Source organism: Schistocerca serialis, chromosome 2, assembly GCF_023864345.2.
Source record: "Schistocerca serialis cubense isolate TAMUIC-IGC-003099 chromosome 2, iqSchSeri2.2, whole genome shotgun sequence".
In the NCBI taxonomy this organism is placed as follows: domain Eukaryota; kingdom Metazoa; phylum Arthropoda; class Insecta; order Orthoptera; family Acrididae; genus Schistocerca; species Schistocerca serialis.
In genome coordinates, this window is record NC_064639.1 from 725803743 (window position 1) to 725826418 (window position 22676).

Sequence of the window (22676 nt, forward strand, 5' to 3'; positions counted from 1 at the left end):
TGTAAGTTGAATAACAGGGAAACAATAAATTCCTACTTCATGTAATTAGTTATGAGCAACAACGTAGCTTGCAAGATATTCACTTCTAAACGCATACTACATCTTCACTGCAGAAGCCACAGAAATCTCACTAGTGCACAAGTTGGCACTACGAAATACTTCTATCTCCCACGACCAAGCACAAACTGCTCCGCTCTCCAAGTATTTCCCGCGACCGCTCGTCATGCCTCCCCATCCAGCACTTCCTGTGTCCCCTCTGTGACCCGATGCTCCTCCCCCACTTCCATCCAGTCTTCCCATTAACGTGTGCTGTGATTGGCTGGAGCCCTCCCACCATTTCTCCAAGCCAAGGCACATTCACGAACATATTGAAACACATATGAAATACTGGATTTACATTTAAATAACTTGAAACTAAATAAATATTTGTACAGCTAGACCATAAAAGCTCTCTAACACACATTATTAAATACATAAACAAATAGGAATAGAAACCAAAAGTAGACCAAGTAGCCTAATGTGTCCGTGTTTTCTAAAACGGAGTAAATATTTGACCAATTTCTTCATGAATAGTATATATCAGATAGAAACAAAGACATAGACGAATAAATATATTTATAAGCATGCTGCTACCATTTTTCCGTGTCACTGTGGAGCACTTATACTTGAAGTGATTAATAGTAATCGGCCACTTTGATCTCCAATAACTCACATACTATTCAAGTTACATGCCTGTAATTCATACCGATTTAGATTTACACTAATAGCTTTCTAAAGACACACCAATCAACAAAATCGGATGAACCATTTAGATTTTGGAAATTCGTTCCTGGGTGTTACTTGTATAATTTACAGTCAGATACTAAACTTTAAACTAATAAATATATTTAAATCTGATTACACCATCAAAATAATCATGCAAATAATGGTAATGTACATGTTTCTTTTTAAGTTATCATGATTTCTCTGGCTATTATTAATTTCTACATGAACTGTGAAATGTCTGCCATTATGGTTTCATGAAGTCCACCATCTTTGGCACTCCCGGCATACACATCTCCTTCATCGACACAAAGCACAGTCCTTGACAATGCGTCAGCATGGAATTCCCAGCCAAACAGTTAGCCTGGGCCATGCACTGGGGATACCCCTCTTGCTCTGCCCAATGTCTGGCACCACATAGCCTGCCGAGCGGCCATGCCAACTCCGAAACCAGAATATTTTCAGGGCGCCACAACCTGCCCATTACCTCATGAAGTGGTGGAGAAAATTGGCACTGGTTGGAAGAAAGTGATTTGTCTGCAAGTGCTACCAGTATTTCTACATGTCACATATCTGCTTTCATACAAACACAAAACTTTTACTATGGGTTGAGGGAATTACTTTCTCTAATAGTAACTGAATGAGTCTTGATTTTACAAAATCATAATCACATTTTCTGTAAACATCACTTCAAATTGTTACCTAAACTTATATAGAACATGTTTCAATTTGTTTCGCAGTACAAATGAGCAACTTATTGGTGGAGGTGATAATTTCTTTATTTATCAACTTTATTTAATTTTTTGTATGTTTTATTTTTTGTAAGCCATAGAAGAACCAAGAAAGTAATTATTAAATGTTCAATATTATACTCACCCAGATTTCATGAAATTGGTCCACATTTTAACTATCATTTTCCGAACTTTATGTTCATCAGATTCAGGACTGAGGTTTAGAGGTGTCTCTCCCATAGTAAATAAGTAACCACCATCTTCTCCATGTGAGGCACCTTGAAGATGAGCAGAAAATGTTTATATGATAATTTAGTTTAGCAGACGCTTAGCAATTGGAAATTACTATAATAATTTGGATTTATGCCTGTGAGTGTTATATACAAAGATCATTCAGATTTTTACTAAATTTAATCAATGGGATCAATTGGAGTGCTTGTGGCAGGTGGGTATGGCTCTACTTTGTAACATTTATTTTCTAACTAGTGGCATTATGATTGAGCAAGAGGCTGTAATGATTTTGACCAGTTCAGTCTTGCATACCCCTTGTATTAGTTAACAGCTATTAAATGGTTGTAATTACACATATTTGTGAGAAGTTCTGTTTTTGTGACTAGGATGTGTGCACCATACTGAGACAAGCTTTGGATAAAAACTATGTCACATAGTTTTATATTATTTTTATTTAAAATTCATATATTATATGGGCTTTCACAACAATGTTGATAGGAATGGTCAAAATATAAGTATAAAAATTAAATAAAAGTATTATAAAATCACAATCTCAAAACTGTCAGTTATTGGGGAAAAACAAAAAATAAAAAAATAAATAATAAAACATAAGTGTAGAAAATCAGCAAAACTTTTAAAACTCATGAAACAATATACTATAATAAGACACTTTTTGTGTAATTTTCTTTGTTTTGATGCCATTGTGGTCAGTCACATGTTTGAAAAGTATTAGTGAGGTGGGGACATGATGTTATTGCCGCTTACAGTCCTAGGTGTGCAGCAAACCAGCAGTACTGCTGCAGCCATGCACTATGTCCAATGAATAGGCTTGGTGATGGGAAATTGATGAGGGCTGTTTTGTTAATGACGTACACTTATTTTGGCATGTCTCACTAGGTGTTACAAACAACCTCATGTTTTTAATGTCCATACTGGCATGTTGCACTGATGATATGGCTTGATCATCAAATCCTGGAGGGTACACAATCTGGTGATAAGCACTTTGTGCAACTCTGTGAACTTCACAAAGCAAAGGTCACATCACTGAACTGTCAGTTTCCAGCATGGCCCATGGAACATCGTGTCTCTCATGGATGGATGAGAGACACCACAAAGTGAGTAAATTAGCCAGACTTCACATACAAATTTGTGGGAAATTGCATTAACTCCACCCGTGTGGTCCACAGTGAGAAAGATCGAAGACGTGTGTTGTGTCACAGTATCCAGCTCACACTGCCTGCCTGCTTTGTCTCATGTGGACTGGTGCACTTTGCACTGTTGCCAAAATTTCAGTTAATGGTAAAACTGTGCGCTTGGGCTGGCGAATGCTGGAGTGACCACAGTTCTGCCATTTGTGTCTTTCTGTGATACAGCCACCACACAGATCTGCCCTTTAAGAGTGGAGGTCCATAGCTGCGAGAAAGCATGAAACTCAGTCTGCAAGCTGACCTCAGTACGAGTGGTGGACGTGTCCCCATGCAGTCGGCTAGTGACAGCAGTGGCAGCAGCAGCAGCCAGTGCTGGATACAACTATCAATAGCAATGCACAGCCTAGGCTTATAGTTGTGGGTCACTTGGAAAGACATCTCTAAGGCTGACACAATGGTAGCTTAATAACAACACAGACTGTTCACTAGTACTACAGTTAATGCACTACAGTAGAATGAAGTTCACTATTTGAATTGTTCAGAATGACATCTAGAATGGCAATTCTAAGGTTCATGAGTTGTGCTGTCCTACAATTTTGTTGAGGGACTCAGTCATGGTAGCACAGCTTTACACTCAATCCGGCCTCAACACTCTAGACAGTGGAGGTACAGAGATTGCACAGATAAGCATAAACTTGCAAGTATGGGGTTGCATGAGTACGGTGTTGCTGCGAATTGAAAGTGCGTCCTGGATCTGCGACGGATGTGCCCAATGGCATGGATGTGACGTTTGGAGCTTGATGGGAACACGAGCATGAAAGCCAGCATGGATGCCAATCCGGTCTCAACGCTCGATGTGGTAGAGGCACAGGGATGCTAACACGAGTCCAGCAGCCATGACAGACAAGCAGCTGTTGACACACGAGATGGTGTCCGCAGCTCAACTGGAGATACTGGCTGCAGGTGTGGCCAGTGGATACAGAGTCTCTACAGCAGACAGCAGTGGGCAGGCGGGGGGTGCCAGATTCTAGTGACATAAGACAGATGAGGGATATGCTTGCTGCTTTGTGTGGTGTGGTGTTTTGATGACACTGCACAGACACTTTAAGTGGACATGACAGTTGGAATGGGTGATGTAATCTGTTGTCAGCTGTGGTGGGGGTGACCTGTGTGCCTGTGGTGAGTGCGGTTCAGGTGGCAGCTCTGGCTACCAGGGTGAGGTGGTGGGAAGAACATGTGGTGGTGCAATGAAAGCTGGTCGCATCTGCGCATCACTGGTGGCTGCAGGTGCAAGCTCCATCTGACCACTGGCAGAATGCATGTTGTCTGTTGTCAGATCTTCTGAGGCATTACTTGCAGGCCCAGCATCACCAGTGGGAGAACCTCCATCCAGGTGGTGTCATGGCACATGAGGGCAACTTTCATAGTCCTATAGAGCCATTCAACCATGCCGTTTGACAGATAGTAGTTTATGGTTCTGTGTAATCATATGTCACACAGTCTGGTGATGTGTGTGAACAACATGCAGCCAAACTGGCAGACACAGTCTGTCGTCAAGTGACTGTCATCTGAAGCATGCCACCAGTGTCAATGAGGGTGGTGGTGAGTCTCAGCAGTGATGTTGGCAATGGGTGTTGAATCTGGCCAGCGAGTGAAACAGTCCATGATAGCCAGCAGATACCGCTTGCCTTTGGAGAGAGAGAGCAGGCTGACAAGGTCCACATGGGCATGTGCAAATTGGCATGTCACATTGCAAAAGATACCCATGGGTGTGTGGTTGTGTCTCCTGACTTTGGCATGCTGGCATGTGGTGCAAGTACATGCCCATTCACAGCAGTTCTTCCAGAGCCTGGGCCAGATGAGCATGGCAGTAGTGTCAGTGCCAGTGTGTGATAGTCCATGGATTTGGTCAAAGGCAGTGCACCAGAATTTCTCCAGAAGGAACAGTTGGTGTGTGCTGGTGGAAATGTCGCACCAAATCACCCATGCAGAGCCAGAGACAGGCACTAGCTCCAGCTGCAGGCAACTGGAGATGTCATGACGAAAACTGTGCAGTTCTTCACCACTCTCCTGTACTTGGGCAACATCCTCAAAGTTCACATGGGGCAAGACAATGGCACAAGCTTGGGAGAAGCAATTAGCCACTATATTGTCTATCTATCCCAGAAAAATGATGGATGCTTGATGTAAATTTTGACGTATTGTATTTGCTGGATTCGTGCTGTGAACTCTTCGAGTGATTATTTTGAAACACATGAGCTATTGGTTTATGGTCAGTGAAAATGACAAATTTCTGGGCTTCTACTGATGGACAGAAGTATTTCACTGTCATGTATACTGAAAGCATCTCCCTGTCGTAAGTGCTCCAAGCGTTTTGTGATTCTGACACTTTATTCACGAAAAGACCAAGTGGCTGCCAGCTCCCACCGACATGCTGTTACAGCACCATGCTGGTGGTGATCTGGCTAGTGTCCACCACTATGGCTAAGTTCACATTATGTACTGGGGGCACGAGCAGCATCGCTTCTGCAAGTTTCCACTTTGACTCCATAAAGCTCTGCTCCAGTGCATCCATACAATTCACAGAAGTCTTCCCTTTCAGGATGGGACCTTGCAGTGACTTGTCATAGGTTCTTGCATGGTGGCAGCATTGGGCAGATGGCAGTGATAAAATTTCAACATGCTGAGGTAGCAGCATAACTCTGTCTACAGACATGGCATGTTCACAATCGCTTGTACCTTCTCCGATAGTGGCATTGTGGCATCGATACAGTGGGGGTGATTAAATGGCCAAGGAACTATTTCCGTTACACCAAATGTGCATTTCACCGTGTTGATGACAATTCTAGCTTCACTCAGATGCTGGAGACCAAAAGTCAAAGACAGACTTTCTTCAAAAGCCCAAATGGCCATTTTCTAAATGTCTTTGGGCACCACTGAAATTTGTGTGTACACCTGTGCGCAATCAGTTTTACTAAATATGACACAGCCTGCCAATGTGTGGATATAAATCTTGAAGGTGTGGTACCTGATATCAATCTGGCACTGTCTGTGTATTAAGGGTGTGATAGTCCTCACATGGGTACCATGAATTGTCTTTTTTCACAACTAAATGCAACAAACATGACCATGGGCTGCTTGATGGCCAAACGATGCCTTGATGCAGCATGACCTTGAACTCAGCCTTTGCTACTGAAACTCTATTGAGCATTAGTCGATGTGGGCAGTACGATGTGGATGGGCTGGGTGTGGTTATTATGTGGTGCACCATTGCTGGGTGTCATTCGGTGCACCAGCTGGGTTGGTGAGTTCATGAAATTTTTCCAGAATGTCAGTGTAAGGTCCAGGGCCCTTCACAAGTTTTATAGTGTAGAATGTGTCCTGCTGGCTCTGTTCCACTATCTTTGAATTTGTTGTTGCGTCAGTGAGCAGGCCGTTTGTGAAGTCAGCTAGCAGCCTGTAATGGCAGATAAAATGCACTCCCATGACCGGCTCACTGAGATTAGCCACAGTAAATGCCCTTTAGATCTAAATTGTGGTTGTGTGTACCATAAGTTTTAATGGCCAAATTGTTCACTGCAGTGAGAGAGAGTGCCTAGGCCTGCTTGCATTCTCTTAGCAAAAATGGGGGAATATCGAGATGTCCAAGCTCATATCAAAGAGGTACCTCACATTGCCTGCCCATTCTGCTATTATAAGATGCCTGGATACTGAACTGCAGCTGGGTGCATCTAGGCCTGGTTGCAGCTGGCATTTTGGCATGTGCAGGGAGGACATCATTTTGTCGCTTCTTGCTGAAGTGTGTGTGGTACCAGCAGAAGTCACTTGGCGGCCACTCTGCTGTCAGTGGAGCACCATTCGAACAGCTGGAGCTGTGTTACCAGTTGTGCAAGCCAGTTTGGTGGTGGCTGAATTGGCTACCACTGCGGTGCCTGCTGACCTCTGCCTGTGAAGGTGCCAACTGGTTGACCTGTGTGGGGAGAGCTGCCACCTGTGTGCCCAAGTTGTGAACTAGCTGGTGCAACTCTGTGTTCATGGCAGAGGCTACAGGAGGTGCATGCCACCATGGAGTTGGAATGGTGTCATAAGCTGCCATGGCCATGGTGCTAGACATCGTTGTGCCCTACATATGGTTGGCCAAGTTTGCAATGGCATCCAGCTGCATCTCTGTCTGCACTGATATTACCACCTGCACCTGAGTGGGGAGGCTGCACACCCAGTTAGTGCATAACAGTGAATCCAGTACCGGCTCCCCAAGTGATGTAGGAACTGGGAAGGTCTTCAGTCCCCACATTTATCTTGGTGCAGCAATTGGTGTGCCCATTGTTCCTCATGCAAGCTAACATCCTAGAGATGTTCAGGCTCACGTGCAGTTCCTCTTCGTCAAAACGTCTTGGCTCAAACTTGTCTAGGGGTTGAACCACACATGTTGCATTACAGACCCTAAATTAGACACTTGTGACCCTTTGGTTAAATTGTCTGGCTGATGGCAAGTTTGCAAAATACAAAGTTAATGTAACATATAATAACAGTAATAATAATAATAATAATAATATCAGGAACTAAATTAATGACCCATAAATGATGTAGGCCACACAGTTGTGATTTGGTTGGAATAATGTTTATTCAGAAAGCAAACTAATAGTGAAAGTGGTCATATTTAGAGTTACTGTTACACTCCAGCACATACCCATTTGACAGAGTTTGATCATTCACAATCTCATCACGAACTAAAAGTCCAGTACTCCACCTCATTAACTAAGTGAAAAGTCAGAGTTCACCCAAGGTGCACAGCTGCTCACCAGTCAATTACTAAGTCCCGCGATACCACACAATGCGACATTTTCTAAGTTGTTTCACTTCCTAGCTATCTAAAGACAGACAGTCTGTTTTTGTGTCTTCCAACACTGTTCCTCTGCCCATCTCCGGCCACATCCCCCACATGACGAACATTGTTGCTCAACTGACTAGCGCAGTTCCCTTCCCTGAAGCTGTCCATCTGATTGGCTACAGCTTATTCTGCATTATTATAAATTTTAACATATTTAAATAATCAATGCTTAACCACTTTCATGTTCTAAATAAAGTAACAATAATATGCATCACATAATAAACATTAAATTCTTTTACATAAAACCAATATAATTTCCTTCTTAACTTTGAATGTCATGACCAGTAGCCTTGCACCGATGTGCTTTCTGATAACAAAAGCAAGTATTATACACTAAACTTTACAACAAAAATTTTATTACCTAATGATTCAATAAGGTGTCATTCTGTCACCGTTCAACGTGTTTTGTGGAGGAAATGATGATCTGATGCTTAATTGAAAATACTGATAATTTAAATTTATTAGATCTTTTAAACAAATAAAGTTACAAAGTTGATATTTACAACATCCGTCATTTTAATGATGCACTTCTCTATGAAATGTCATTCATTAAGATTGACCAAAGTGTTCAGATTTAAGCATTCGGGTCTTTGTAACAAAACTTGTTAATTTCACTTTAACAGTAAACCCTAAAGTACTATAGATATGATCAATATTCACGTTTTATTGGGACCGCCATGCAAATTTATGAAGGTTGGTAGATTAAAATTACTGTGGGTTCATTGGGATTTCCCTACACTGTAGGTTCTCGTCTGTCTCAGTCGCACACTACAGCACTTAGGTCTCATTCAGCATAATAGACTCCTGTAAATTTCCCCATCTCGTGGCGAATCTGTGCTCTTTGTGGCACACAGTCCTGTGTGACAGGGTTTGTTTCACAATTCTTGAAGGATGACTCTTTTGGCCATATATTTAAATGTGAGTGAAATGCTTGTTAACTCACACTCAGATGAGATCCACCTGTTGTTCCTTGGATCAGGAGGTCTGATGGATCAGTTCTTCCTCGAGTCATTTGTAAGAGGTCTGCATTGGCAGGCTGGTGATTATATCTCATACTTTGACCACGTAGTTTTGGTTGAGCTGGCTCACTACATGTGTGAATTTTGCAAAGTCACAGGCTACATTGTTACTCATGAAGACCACCTCCACTTCACTAAACCACACGACAGGGTCACAATGGCAAAAGGGAGGCAGCCAGACCAGCACCCGCCCAGTGCAGTAGGAGGTGCCGGTGTGATGGGGCTTTGTGTGCCAACATTTTCCTGAGCTGTCTACAGATGCACTGAGTCTGTGCATGCAGAGTGCACCTGTAACAAACTCTCCAATCTCCGGCTGCATGTGAGCAGGTCTTCTATAGTCTTTTGTAGTCTTCTAAATTCAACATCTTGGCTTAGAGTGAAGTTCTCATACAAAGGATAAGCACACAATGGAAATAACACAACACACATCAAAGAAGCACATTGGGGTCATGAGTGAAATGGGGATGTGATGTCATCACCACTTATGGTTCTAGACATGCAGTGAACTGCTGGCACTGCCCCAACCACGCACTAAACATTTATTTTGGCATGCCTTGCTAGGTGTTACAAACAAACTTGTGTCTTTAATGTCTGTACTAGGACACTGCACTGGTGTTATGGCTTGATCACTGCTCCTGGAGGGTACACACTCCAGTGATAAGCACATTGTGCAAACATGTGAACCATTCAGAATAAAGGTCGTGTCATCAAATGGATGGTTTCCAGAGTGGCCTGTGTAGCACTGTCTCTTTTGTGTACTGATGAAAGACACCACAAAATTAACCAAGTAGTAAGACTTTGTATGTGTGTTTGTGGGGAGCTGTGTTAACTAGACCCATATGGCCTGCAGTGAGAAATATCAGAGACATGTGTCATGTGTTATCCAGCTCGCACTGCCTGCCTGCTTTGTCTCATGCAGGCCACTGTGTGCCACATCACTGCCAAAATTTAGTGTAATGGTAAATCTGCATGTGTGAGTTGGCAAATGATTAGCACTGTTTATGTCAGCTGTGACTGCAGTTCCAATTAGCATGTTTCTGCAGAACAGACACCACATTAGTCCTTAGAAAGATCTCATGGTAACCAGTCGTTTGTAGGCTTTATCAGGTTGTAGATGAACAAAGAAGTCAGAGACAAGTGAGTTGAGATGTGGTTACAAAAACAAATGTATTTCTCTATGATTGTAATAAAACAGTCACATTCAAACTTGATGTGAAGTCAGTTTTAATTTCATATGTGATTGCTGTACCTCAACCCAAAGTCCTCCTTAAAATTTAGAGAAATGGAGCCTGAAGAAAACTATAATGAAACATGAACAGTCTGGACAAACAGAGAATGTAAGTATCATATTATGACAGTACTGTCCTTCAAAACAGTTCTTTGATAAATTTCTGTACATAATGTGTATTGTATCTGTTTAGGTTTGGGATAATACAGTATTTTTGGTGTCCTAGATATCTGGTGAGAATGAAAAAAGTACAAAGTACTTTAATGGATAACATTATTATTCCTGTTTTTGACAATAAATCTGGTGCAATTATAACCAGATGGAGCACTGTTGGCATATGCTACATTTGTAGAATCCAAATTCTTCAATCAGCACATGTATTACGAAGAGACTAAGGTGGTTTTAAAAATTAATACCACACAAATATCAGCGATGACAGCATTATTAGAGTTGGGATGCTGTTTAAATATTTCTGTTATTGATGCTTTCAGTACTAGAAAGTATCAACATGGAGGCTCCCACATTTTTTCAGAGAGGTTCAGAAATAGTTGTATGTTTTTGAATGGTTTGAAGTAGAAGGATGAAAGCAGTTTATTAAGTACCAGCTTACCCATGACTTTACATGATCTCAGGACTCATTGGCAAAAACAAATTTTAATTCAGTTATTTTTTATGTGGAGTGTGTAGCACGTGAAGTTCAAGTTCTAATAATACTGGGTAATGTAAGTTTCATAGTATCTCCACTTGTCTTCTATTTTTTTTAAAGTGGACACAACAGTGCTGTCACTCAAGCTAGATTGCCAGTTGATTGTTTTGTGTTAAATGTATGCATTTATGCATTAAATATGGACAATAATACTGGAAATATACACTAAAACAAGGAAAATATGCACCAGATATGTATGTATATGCACCTGAAATGACTGAACTGCACCTGAAACCAACACAAAATAGAGCTGGAGAATTAGGAATATAACAATTCATTTGCCATTTTCAACATTACAGTAATACTAAAACAATTCTGAACTGATTTTGGTTGTGTTTGCTTTATTAAATTACTAAATATTTTTCCAAATCTTTCAGAAAAGTTTTCCTTACATCTGTCAAAATTTGTTTCTCATTTGGAAAAGTCACCTCTGTGTCATGACATGTTGTGAAGTAGAACTTCACTGTTGCATCTCATTTGCAAAATAATTCTCATAAAACACATCAAGAATCATAGTGTCAAATATGTTTTTCTTTAACTAGCAAATTTAACAGCAAGCACATGTGCTGATTCCGTAATATATTAAAAAAAATTACTTACAATATTTCATACAAATTGAGGGAACCACAGTTTACTACAGATATTGTAATGGCTGTAGAACTTTAGCATTTGAGTTTAATTTTTATTTTTAAAGAAGCAAAAACTGGCTATTTCAGCAGTGGGTTTCCTTATTATGTGATATGTTGACCTGTTTTTACATCCAAAACAAGTAGCCAGTGAGAGCTGTCATAGAAATAAATTCTATTTATATGCATTCTTAAATTTTGTTCTGTGATCCTTTATCACTCTTTAACATGAATTATTACAAGTAGCAATAACTCTGAGCTACACTTGGCTGATCAGGTGGTAATAACTTTTACGTGCACCACGACAACCATGCAAAATTAGGCACACAGTTTAATAGAGGGTGTCTAATGGTAAATAAAATGGGGTAAAGCCTACTAAATTCTACAAACATAATTTTAAAAATGACTCAGCTAAATGTTAATTGTTTTTGCTATTGAGGAGCAAAACATACACTAACTTCATGCTGAGTGAATGTGCAATCTATCTTTCCACTTCTATTATGTCATGACTTATTACCCGTTCATTGCTTATAAGATCTCAATTTTTCATGATCTTTAACTTTCAAAAGCTATGTTCTGCACCAGCTGCAAACACTGGCTTGCAAAAAAAATATTCTTAACAAATTGTTACATTTGGGAAAATGTCTACTGAAGTATTTCTAAATCTGTTGGCAGCTTGTGGAAGCATAGTGGACAATGTTTCCCATTCATTTATAAGTTCCTGTGAATTTGTATCTTTTGATTGCTTTTTATGGTCTGTCAAAGCATCTGCAAGATTTCTTTGTTGTGAACATCTTAATGTCACAAATAACATTGAACACGTCACAGCAGTTACCGTGCAGCTGAAACCTTTCCTTCACAGACATAACAGTGGTGTCTACCACAATATAGAAGCAGCTCTCCTCCCCTGGAGTGGGCTGATCCTTACTTTCATAACAAAACTGCCTTTTAAAAGTTGCAGATGTAGATTCTATTAACTCAGCAACATTTTCTAAAGCTGCAACCGATTCCTCAGCTCCTATCTTAGCCTTTTCAAAACTGTTGGCTCTATATTCTTCAGTATCACTTGGTGCTGATTGTATTAATTTTATTGTAGTGTCTAACTGCATACCTTCTTGCTGAATTGCTTTATAAACTCTGCTGACAAGGCAAAGGACACTATTCGATGTCAAAACACACAGGGAAAACTTAAATTTTGTTACTTCTTTAAATAGACTAGGTACTTCACTGAAGCACATTGGATCATTTTTGCAAGCGTTATTTAACTGTACTAATGCAAGTCCTAGTAAACTCAGATCTCACAGCCCAAAAACTTTCTGTCATAGCCTCCTATCTTTTAATTCACAGCAGCTTCAGGTTCAGGTTTATGTGCTTCACACAGGCAGAAAATAATGTGAACATTCTTTGAACTGAAACAAAAAAGTAGCACAATTACAGATGATTAATGGCATCTCTAACATCCAAGTTCAAGCTATGAACCACAGCAGGAGATATAATTAGCTCTTGGATTTTCTTTGATGATTCAATCTTGAGTAACACTCTTATTGCCATTCATGCTACTGCCTTGTCTGAAGATTGTCCCTGAAAAGGTTATGGAGTACCTGAAGCAGCAATTCTGCGAGACTTTTTCCAGTAGTGTGACTCACTTACAAAAATCAAAAAATATTCTTCAGTTGTAAATGGTTGGAAAACACTTCTACCACACATAAAACCATGCTTAATAGCTTCTTGTGTCTTAAATATGAAGTATGGTCCAATATTGTTGAATAATATTAATTTTGGAGTATGGTATTCTTAATAAGAGATCCTGTCTCATCATAAATTATGGGAATGATTTCATTTTGTATGCCCTTTCTTAAGTATGTAAACAATCTTCCAGGTTTAGCTACACAATTAATATGATCATTTAATACTTGGCCATTAATTCTACTTCTCCTAAAAAGTTTCCATACTTGGACTTCCAAACATTTCATGTTCACCTCTTTATGAAAGATTTCTTTCAGCACAGAAACATTGTTGAAAATAACATTATCAAAACTGATCACCACCTCTTTTCTTCCAAATCAGTTTGTGTTGATCTGTCTGATCCATTAATTTTGACTTTTTGATTCTCTGTGGAAGCTCTTTCCACTTGCACATTTCAATAATATGTTTGCAGGGCAGTTTGTGGTTAGCGAGAATATTTGATCAAGTATTGTCATTCTCTAAAGCATTTGTTATGAGAGAGTGAGCACTCTAATTGAACAACTTAACAAAAGCAATACACAGCTTCTTCCATTCAAGAATATACAAGCTACATTTGCTTAACTCATTTGAAAGATGGTGGAAGAAATGAAAAAATATCTTGGAGACCTTCCTTAATTGCATTTATCCTAAAGTTATCATTTACAATATCTGGAAGCAATGAAAAAGATTAAAACACCTTTTCTTATTTCCACAGGGAATTTTACATTTTTTCACTAATGCCTCACAGACCTTCCTTAATTGCACACATGCTAAAATTATCATTCATAATATCTGGCCAAGTTCCCCAATTGCTAAGCTGGTCAGCTCTGGTTTCTTCTGCAGTAAAGCTATCACAGGCTATTTCCACTAGTGGAACAGTGATCAGCCACTAGTTCACTCTTGCACAAAACATAAAATTCTTCAGTGCTATTAACTGATGAAGCTTTAGCTATAATTTCACATCACACTGTACATTCACAGAAACACTGTCAGTTTGGTTTAAAAATGTATTCAATAAACCCTTTTGCCACAACTGCTCTTTTAGGATGTCACATCTATGTTCTTTTTTGGCACCCTACAATTACTTATAGTTCATTTTATATTCTTGCATTAAAGAAATCATAGGTTCCAATAGCATGACCCCTCACCCTCTCCATTCATTCTTCACACACATGACAGCTGCTGAACCAATATGCTGAAAACATTAGGGCCCTGTAACCTGTCTGGCTTGCAGATTAGCTCTGGAAATACCAAATCACATACTATTTGCAATGGTTGAGGGCTGTCAATGCAGGCTACCTGCCAGTCTCAGACTACAAGCCATACTTTATCTAGCATTGTAGGCAATAATGCATACAGCACCAGTAGTGACAGCAAATTCTTCTCATATTTGTGCATAAGCTGGGGGTATCATCAAAGCTATCCAGTTTAAAGAAAACTGGAATCAGCAATGATGGTGCTCTCAATAACAGGAGAAGTATGACTGCAGCCTATTAATTTCTAAATCTGAAGAATTTTTTTCCTTTTAAAAGGAAACCAGACTATTCATTAAGTAATAACAAATTCTGACTGGGTTCCTGGTGCAGCCCTTTCAAGCTCAGGGCCCACTGCGACTATGGTTCTTAGGGTAGCCTTAAACTGGCTCTGTTTACAACTGAAGATGTAGTATGGAGAGGGGAAGAGGAGAGGAGAGGAGTAAATGGGCCCCAGTCAAGCTCAGAACTGACCTACCAGTAGGATATCTTGTTACTGGTTGCTCATTAATTTTCTTCTCAACAGAAGCACTTAGAAATACATTTCTAAAACCACTGTATCATTTGTTACTATCTGAAAAAGGTAAGTGGTCTCAGGGTTTGGTGTGCAAGAGTCCCACCAGACTACAAGCCCTAGAGTTTTAGGTTTGATTTCTGGTTGATGCTAGGATTGTTTTGGTGTCACATAACACTAATTTCACCTTGGTAATTAAATGTATGTGCAGGGTGAACATTAATGAAACTGATGAACTGCAGGGATGGATTCCTGACTGGAAATGGAGGAAAAAAGGTCCCACAATCATGTGTCCAGAAATGGACACTGTGCATGCAATGACAACAGATCTTCATGGTACACAGTTCAGAGTTGCATCACATCCACATCACAGAAAATGTTCAAAGTGGTCTCCACTGGATGCAATGCAATCTTTCACATGACTGATGGCAGAAATCCTCTGATTGTGATGGTGTGGTGCGAACACCACTGACAAAATCCTAACCATAGAGGGAAATGAGGTTGCTGATGATTCTTCCTCTCACTACATGTGATATGCATAGTAGCGGTTGCCATGCAGGCTACACATAATCGTATTCTGGCTTACACCATGTTGGTGGGCCATTTGCCTGGGGCTTGTGCTAGGGTTTGTATCAATATCTCTTAGAACCCGGTCCTCCAAATCAGGTGTATACACAGTCTGCTGCCTTCCTGTACGGTCATCTATCTGAAAAGACCCATAATCACACGAACACCCAAAAATGGCTTGAAATGTATGATGTGGTTGGTGTCTGTGAGGGTATTTGTTTTGGTATAGGCATGCTGCATCTCAACCGTTTCCATCTGCTTGGCAGTACACAAACACCATCTTAGCTTGTTCCCAACATGAATACCAGACAATTCTGCAGCTTTCAGTATGCTACATCAATGCACAGCCTGAAACACACAAGGAACACATGGCATGTGCTCAGAGGAACTTTCATTCATTAATTCCATCTACCATGATAACACTAATTCCGGACCCATATTCATAGGATCTTTTTTTTTATCAATTCCCAGTCAGAAATTCATCCCTACAGTTTGTTGTTTTATTAATGTTCACCCTGTATAAACATTAATTTGAAGTAAAAAACATTGGTTTGGAGTGAAGAGCATGCCAGCTGTGAGAGTGATGTTTAACAAACTACTGTGGTTTCAAGACTCATGTTTGAGTTGAATGGTTTGCCTTTGTAGCAAATAAAGAAAATAGTCAAGAGATAAAGGAATGAAAAAGTAGTAACACAACTGATAAAGAGTAGCAATAAAGTCAAAGCCAATAATAAGAAGAAATAGAAGTCAAATAAAGGGCCTCTGTCTGTATTACTTCCAGGATAATATAATAATTACTGTCCTAACATGGCTCTTCACACTAGGTGTTGCATTGTAGTCTGAGTGGTAGAATATTTATCATTGCATCACAAACTTCAAGACATGCTATCTTAACTTGTGGCCAACTTATTGTTTCCTGGTCAATAATTTTCTCTGTATTTCACAGAATTTGTTTACCCATGACCCAATCAGTGCAAACACAGGCCAGCGACAAAATATTTTTTGATTACATTTTGGTAGGCAATCTCAGTGTTTTGGGCACAAAATCCATACCTGACACCAATTTTTCTGTTACATACAGTTTTTTTTCACCCTGTCACTTCATTACAGACTAGAAAATTAGCAGATCATTTTTGGAATTAAAGGTAATTTTTCAGCCTGTACAAAGGGTTGATTACACATATATTTTGTGTTCATTGTCTTATATTCCCTTTCTCTCAGCTCTTTAAATCATCTTATAAAGTATTTTCTTTGATGAACTGAACTGTTTTTTATGCTTCCCTGTGATGTTACCAACAGTAATCTCACATCAAATAAGTATTTCTGCAGCCCTGATATCACTGACATCTTGATGAAAGTACTCATCTTATTCCTTGCTGCCAGTACCCAAATTTTTGGGGAAAAATCAAGGTGACTCCTCGAAAATTGAATCTTAAGTGTCATCAGACAACACAATTTCTTTAACTTTTTCCATATGTTGGCTGCAACAGAAACATGATGACAGTCCTTTTTGATGATATGCAAAGCCTCCTTCTCACTCACTGCCATTTTTGTATCAGAGTTGGATTCCAATTTTTTTTTAAATTTTAAGTACTTTCATATCACTTATAGACAAGGAAACTTCATATTTGAGAAACACTCTCAAAAACTGGTTCCTCAGACCCAGCTTTACATGTAAATATGGCAACATAATTTTAGTTCAGAATCAAAAAGTTCTTGTGAAAAACATTCTTTTTTCCGACCTTCAAGGCCAATTTATTGTGAACCATTGTTCATTTCTTGCCATACATTGTATTCACCTAGGAAACAGAGTTAATTAAAATAGTATAGGATATACACTGATGATCCAAAACATTATGACTGCCTGCTTAATAGCATGTTGGCCCACCTTTAGTACTCAGTATAGCAGTAATTCTGCCTGACATGGATTCAACAAGTCCTTGGTAGATTTACAGAGGTATGTGGCATCAGACATCAATGCACAGGGCAAGCAGCTCCCATATATTTTGGACTGGTTGTTCGTGGGTGCAGAGCTGGTGCTTCATATCATCCCAGATGTGTTCCATCAGGTTCAGATCAGATGAATTTGTTGTGATATCACCCTCATGCTCATCAAACTACTTTAGCATGATTATGGTCTTGTGATATGGACAGTTGGAAGATGTCATTGTCGTCAGGGAAGACATCACACATTACACATTGCAAGTGGTCTTCAGTATGTTCACACTGTTCACAACTCTTTTGGTGCTTTAGATTTCAACCACAGGTTACATGGAAGTCCATATGAATGTCCCTCATAGCCTAATACTCCCTCCACTGGTCTGGGTCCATGGTACAGTGCATGTTTCTGGCAGCCATTTGCCTGGATGACAGCACATCTGAACACAATCAGTGACTGGTGTAACAACAAATATGAGTCATCTGACCTGGCAATGTTTTCATTGATCCTGTGCTCACTGTAATTGTAACTGTTAATGTCAACATGGGAACACAGGGATCATCTGCTGTTGTGCCATATGTTCAACAATGTGCATGAACAGTGTGCTCTGAAGTATTTGTGCCTGCACTAGTATTATACTCTGTTGTCACATCTGTTACAGATCACTGTCTATTCTGATTTACAGAGTGGGCAAGCCTCAAACATTTAAGTTCTATGATGAGTCATGGACATCCAAAACCTTGTAATTTACTCACAGTTTCACTTTCCTTCAGCCACTTTCCTTAGATGCTTGCAACTACCATGTGAACAGCCAGTCAGCTTAGTTGTTTCTGAGATGCTTGTTTCCTGTTGTTGGAGCATAGTTTTCCTCTTGTCAAAGTCACTTATGTCAGTGGACTTCCCCATTTGTGGCCCATATTTTCATTAGAATGAATTCTCATTCATCTCTACTCTACTTATATTTTTTTTCTTGCCTGCAATGCCATCAGGCAGCATTCATCTCATGGTGGGCACTTGTCACATTTTGGCTTTTTACTGTATACCATATTTACTTGAATATAAGCTGCACCCAAAAAATGAGACTCTAAATTCAAGAAAAACAAAGTACACAAATCTAAGCCGCACCCAAAAAGTGAGACTCAAATTCAAGGAGGAAAAAAGTTTTAGGCCACACTTCAAAACTGCAATGAAGATGCTTCATGCTAACATGAGATACAAATTAGACAGATTGGATTAAGATACAGCTACAGCAATTTGGTTCAAATCATAAGCTTAACAGTGGAGCTTAGGAAAGGGTTTTTGTAGATTAACGTCCTCTTTCAAATGGCTCTGAGCACTATGGGACTTAACATCTGTGGTCATCAGTCCCCTAGAACTTAGAACTACTTAAACCTAACCAACCTAAGGACATCACACACGTCCATGCCCGAGGCAGGATTCGAACCTGCGACCGTAGCAGTCGCGCAGTTCTGGACTGAGCGCCTAGAACCGCTAGACCATGAGCGCCTAGAACCGCTAGACCACCGCGGCCGGCACGTCCTTTTTCAAAAACCACATAACTTGTCTGCATATAATTTATAGTCATGGAAGTCACTTGCTGTGCTTCATTTCTGACTGTTTCACTTTTCACCATAAGAATGTAAACAGAGCATGATATGCATATTCTTCCATGTTTGCCATTGTCCCACTCCAGTTTCTTAGACGAACAGGATTTTAATGACGTAACAGATAACACAGAAGAATACATAGCATAATGTTTATATCTGTATTAATCTTATGATGAAGAAAGTATGTGATTCACAATTCATAGGAACCATCTCTTGTCACTAGTAGGAAAACATCCAAGCTGTAGCATTGGCCATGTTGACATAAATAATAAATACAGGCTTGTCAAACAGCTTTTCATAGTATATTTTTCGTGAAGGCCACAAAATAAGAATAAAAATAACTTAGTAATTAAAAGCAGATATAATAATGACAAAATTTTATTAGATTCATAATACAAATTTTATGGAATGATTAAAATATCAATTAGTTAATTCTGAATCACTATCACTCAATCCTTTGTAATTCAATTCTTCAGACAGGGCATCACCCTCAGTACCATCTAGTGAATTTGATATCAAACATTTTTAAATGCCTTTTGCACAATTTGGTTTGGCACCCACTTCCACACATCATCAGTCTAGTTGCACACTTGTGACAAACTTGTGCATTTTATACAACCTGCTTGTACCAGTTATCAGTCATTTTTTGAAAGCCAGCCCATGTACATCCAATTAAGCTTGTCCTTAAATGGTTTACTCAAGCAGACATCAAGTGGTTGCAGAATTGGCATCATCCTGTTTGGAATTACTGCCAATTACCTTTTGATTTCTGATAATTTTCATTATACTGCAGATGTTGTATGGCCTGCATACACACCTGCCTCCAGGGGAATTGAGTAGACTCATCTTCTAGCCTTTTTTTATTTTTACTAACACAGAAGTTTTGTGACCATTATTTTTGGCCTGCAAAGCATGTCGGTGTAGTAAGAACTTCCATTTGATTTTCATCCCAAAAACCAGAAAAAAGTGCATCTCAGAACTGGGTATATATAGTCTATAATTAAAATGAGAAAAATGAATTTTTAAATATTGAATGTTAATGGTTAAAAATGTGGTGGGTACTATTTTTTGGTGTCACGTTAAGATTACAATCACTAAAAGCCTCAAGAAGTAATTTTCATCAGTAGCATTTGTAATCTACGACTTTTGTATTTTTGTGGCTTCTAAAATGACTGGCATATTTGATAATGAGAAATGCTTCTACGTGTTTCCTAACCATTTGAATTTTAATTAATCCTCTTAAGAATTGTCCATGATGGGCAAATGAAAAACTGTTTGAAACAGTACAGTCGCTTTTGAAGTGTTGTATAATGCAATACAATAAAGTAGTTTCAATGATTGATTTTTACAACACCAAGAAATGAAAAACTAAATTTATATATAAATGTTACCACCTGAAGAGATTATTATTTTGTGATAACAGAAAAATTGAAATATAGTTTATGAATAAATAGAAAAGAATCACTTAAAATATTTCTTACCAGCTACACCATTATATGTGAAGACAGAAATAGGTGATAAGGTTCCTTCATAGCTGAAACGGTAGAAGTAAATAGGGAATTCTGCTTTAGTTGCCATGGATGAAACTGTACTGTTCATTCCCTCTAGAAAGTATATATCACTTAAAAGCTGTGAAAAGAAAAATAAATTTAGTTTAATATGATTTATATGTGTTGTAATTACACAAGTAAAAAAAACTATTTCTTACTATAGATGCATATACTGTAAAATACTTAAATTTTTTGCCAATACTGAGATCACAAATTCTGTCAAGTTTTAGGACAGCATTAAGAAGTAATCATAGCATCAAAATGGAGCTACAGATGGCCTCAGATATAGTCTACTGTACTAAGTGATTATTCTGAGACACAGCCATTACCTTTTCCATGTTAAATGTATGTTCATGCACTAACTATTAGTGATAAACATTGTTGTGGTTGTCACTGCACATTAAATATTGCTTACATTCAGCTGCTGCTGGAAATGCTGATGATTCTTCATGTTGGGAAGTCATTGTCAATATGTATTCATCAATTGATTATCACACCAAACTTATCAGATGAAATATCCAATGACCACTTTTTTGGGCACAACTCTACTTTCCATACAGAAATTAAATTGAAAATATTTTTTGAAACATCTTTAGCTGACAGCTCCTAAGAGTGCATTGTGCTATATGCCTTAACAAGTTTGTACTGGTGAGTAATGAAATAAAAAACTGTACTTCCAGGAGTAATATGTATTTAAAAACAAAAATACCAAGATGAGACAGGTCTATATCTTTTTCAGGCCTCTGAAAACCAGTAGAAAGAACATGGAAGAGAGTATTTCCCATTTCAGCCTTATTGTGTGGATGAAGAAAAATCTAACCTTGTCTCACAATTTGTGCAGGTGTGATATATGGAGGGCTGTAGCATGATGCTAGATTACTCACTCAATACTGCTTTCAGAAGTTTTGTAAGCAGTCTTTTGCATGTTACTCGATACATTTCAGTGGCTGGCAGAGATGATAGTGAAGATGAACATTACTTGCAGAATTTCACTGAAGTTCACACTCTTCAGCAGTGCCTCCAGAACTAATAATGATCTCCTGTTCCTGAATTGAGGGGAAGGCTAGAACTAGATGCTTCAGAGGTTCTGTGACAAGCCAGTCTACATTCCTTGACTTGTGTCATACATTTGAGAGCCATATGATCCCCCTAAATGGGTCAGGCATGCACTATCCATCAGAGGCTGTTATCCAGGTTGATGACTGTATTAGGAGTGTGCAGAAGTTAGTTTATTTTATAGATATATGAGACCCAGAAGCATTACTGCTATACCAAAAGAATTGCTTCTCATAAAGGAAGGATTAAAATCCACATGTTCAGCTGCCAAAGCTTTCAGAACAAAGCCCCTGATGAATTCTCAGTCTTTCCCAGTGATCTATTGACATCTTGAGGTGTCAGGTATTCTGTCAGATATCAGTATCATTCATGCATAGCATTTCAACAATGTGACATGTTATCTTCATTAGGCACTACCTGAGACTTCTGGTTGAGTGGACCAAGTACCTACAGACTTCACTACCCATGGCCAGTTCCTGCAACCCATTTCCAGTAGAAACATCCTTAGAAATTCCCCTCTTCAATCCAGTGTGCCAGGCTGACTGCTGTTATTTTGTCTTCAGTCCAGTGCACCTATCCAGGTACTGGCATTCTGTTTTTGGTCCAGTGCATTTCTAGGTGTTGATTGGTTGGTTTTGGGGTCTGATCGGGGCTAAACATTGAGGTTATCAGTCCCCTGTCCCAAACAGACATACCTGTAAAAGGCCTATACAGTAAAAGCATAACCTCTGCAACCAGAGGGAGGAAACGCCAAGGGGTACAGGGCTAAAATGAACACTGCAATAACACAAAATAGAGGACACTTAAAAGGAGCAGAGCAAATAGTTGACTAGAGTAAATCAGACTACAGTGGTTGATGGAGCAGGTAAAAGGTCAACCACTCAACTACAAACGAAGAACCTCCGGCTGGAAAGTGTTGATAGAGGTACCAACACAACTTGTTACCATAAAAGACACTATTTTGGTATCCACGTCACAACTAAAAGTTGCTGGAGTGGGTGTAGCCTGAGAAATTATGCGAGAGCGCCCACACTAGAGTGAGTGATAAAACCCAGCTGCACGGATAAAACGTAAAACTGAGTCAGCTATAGAAGCATCATCACCTAGAAATAAAGGAAGTGCA

General features: G+C 39.2%; 2 protein-coding genes across 3 annotated transcripts in view; both read right to left on the reverse strand.

The window, feature by feature from the left end:
- The window catches only part of LOC126457930 (juvenile hormone esterase-like), a 561537-nt gene that overhangs the window by 146791 nt on the left and 392070 nt on the right, over nucleotides 1–22676 (reverse strand). The window lies entirely within an intron of this gene.
- LOC126457931 (esterase FE4-like) overlaps nucleotides 1–22676 on the reverse strand; it is a 179200-nt gene that overhangs the window by 2327 nt on the left and 154197 nt on the right. For both annotated transcript variants that reach the window (XM_050094642.1, XM_050094641.1), the window contains exons 9-10: nucleotides 20429–20576; nucleotides 1639–1771 (exon numbers count right to left, since the gene is read on the reverse strand). In XM_050094642.1, coding sequence (XP_049950599.1) covers nucleotides 1639–1771; nucleotides 20429–20576 — 281 coding nt within the window. The remainder of the gene's footprint in view (nucleotides 1–1638; nucleotides 1772–20428; nucleotides 20577–22676) is intronic.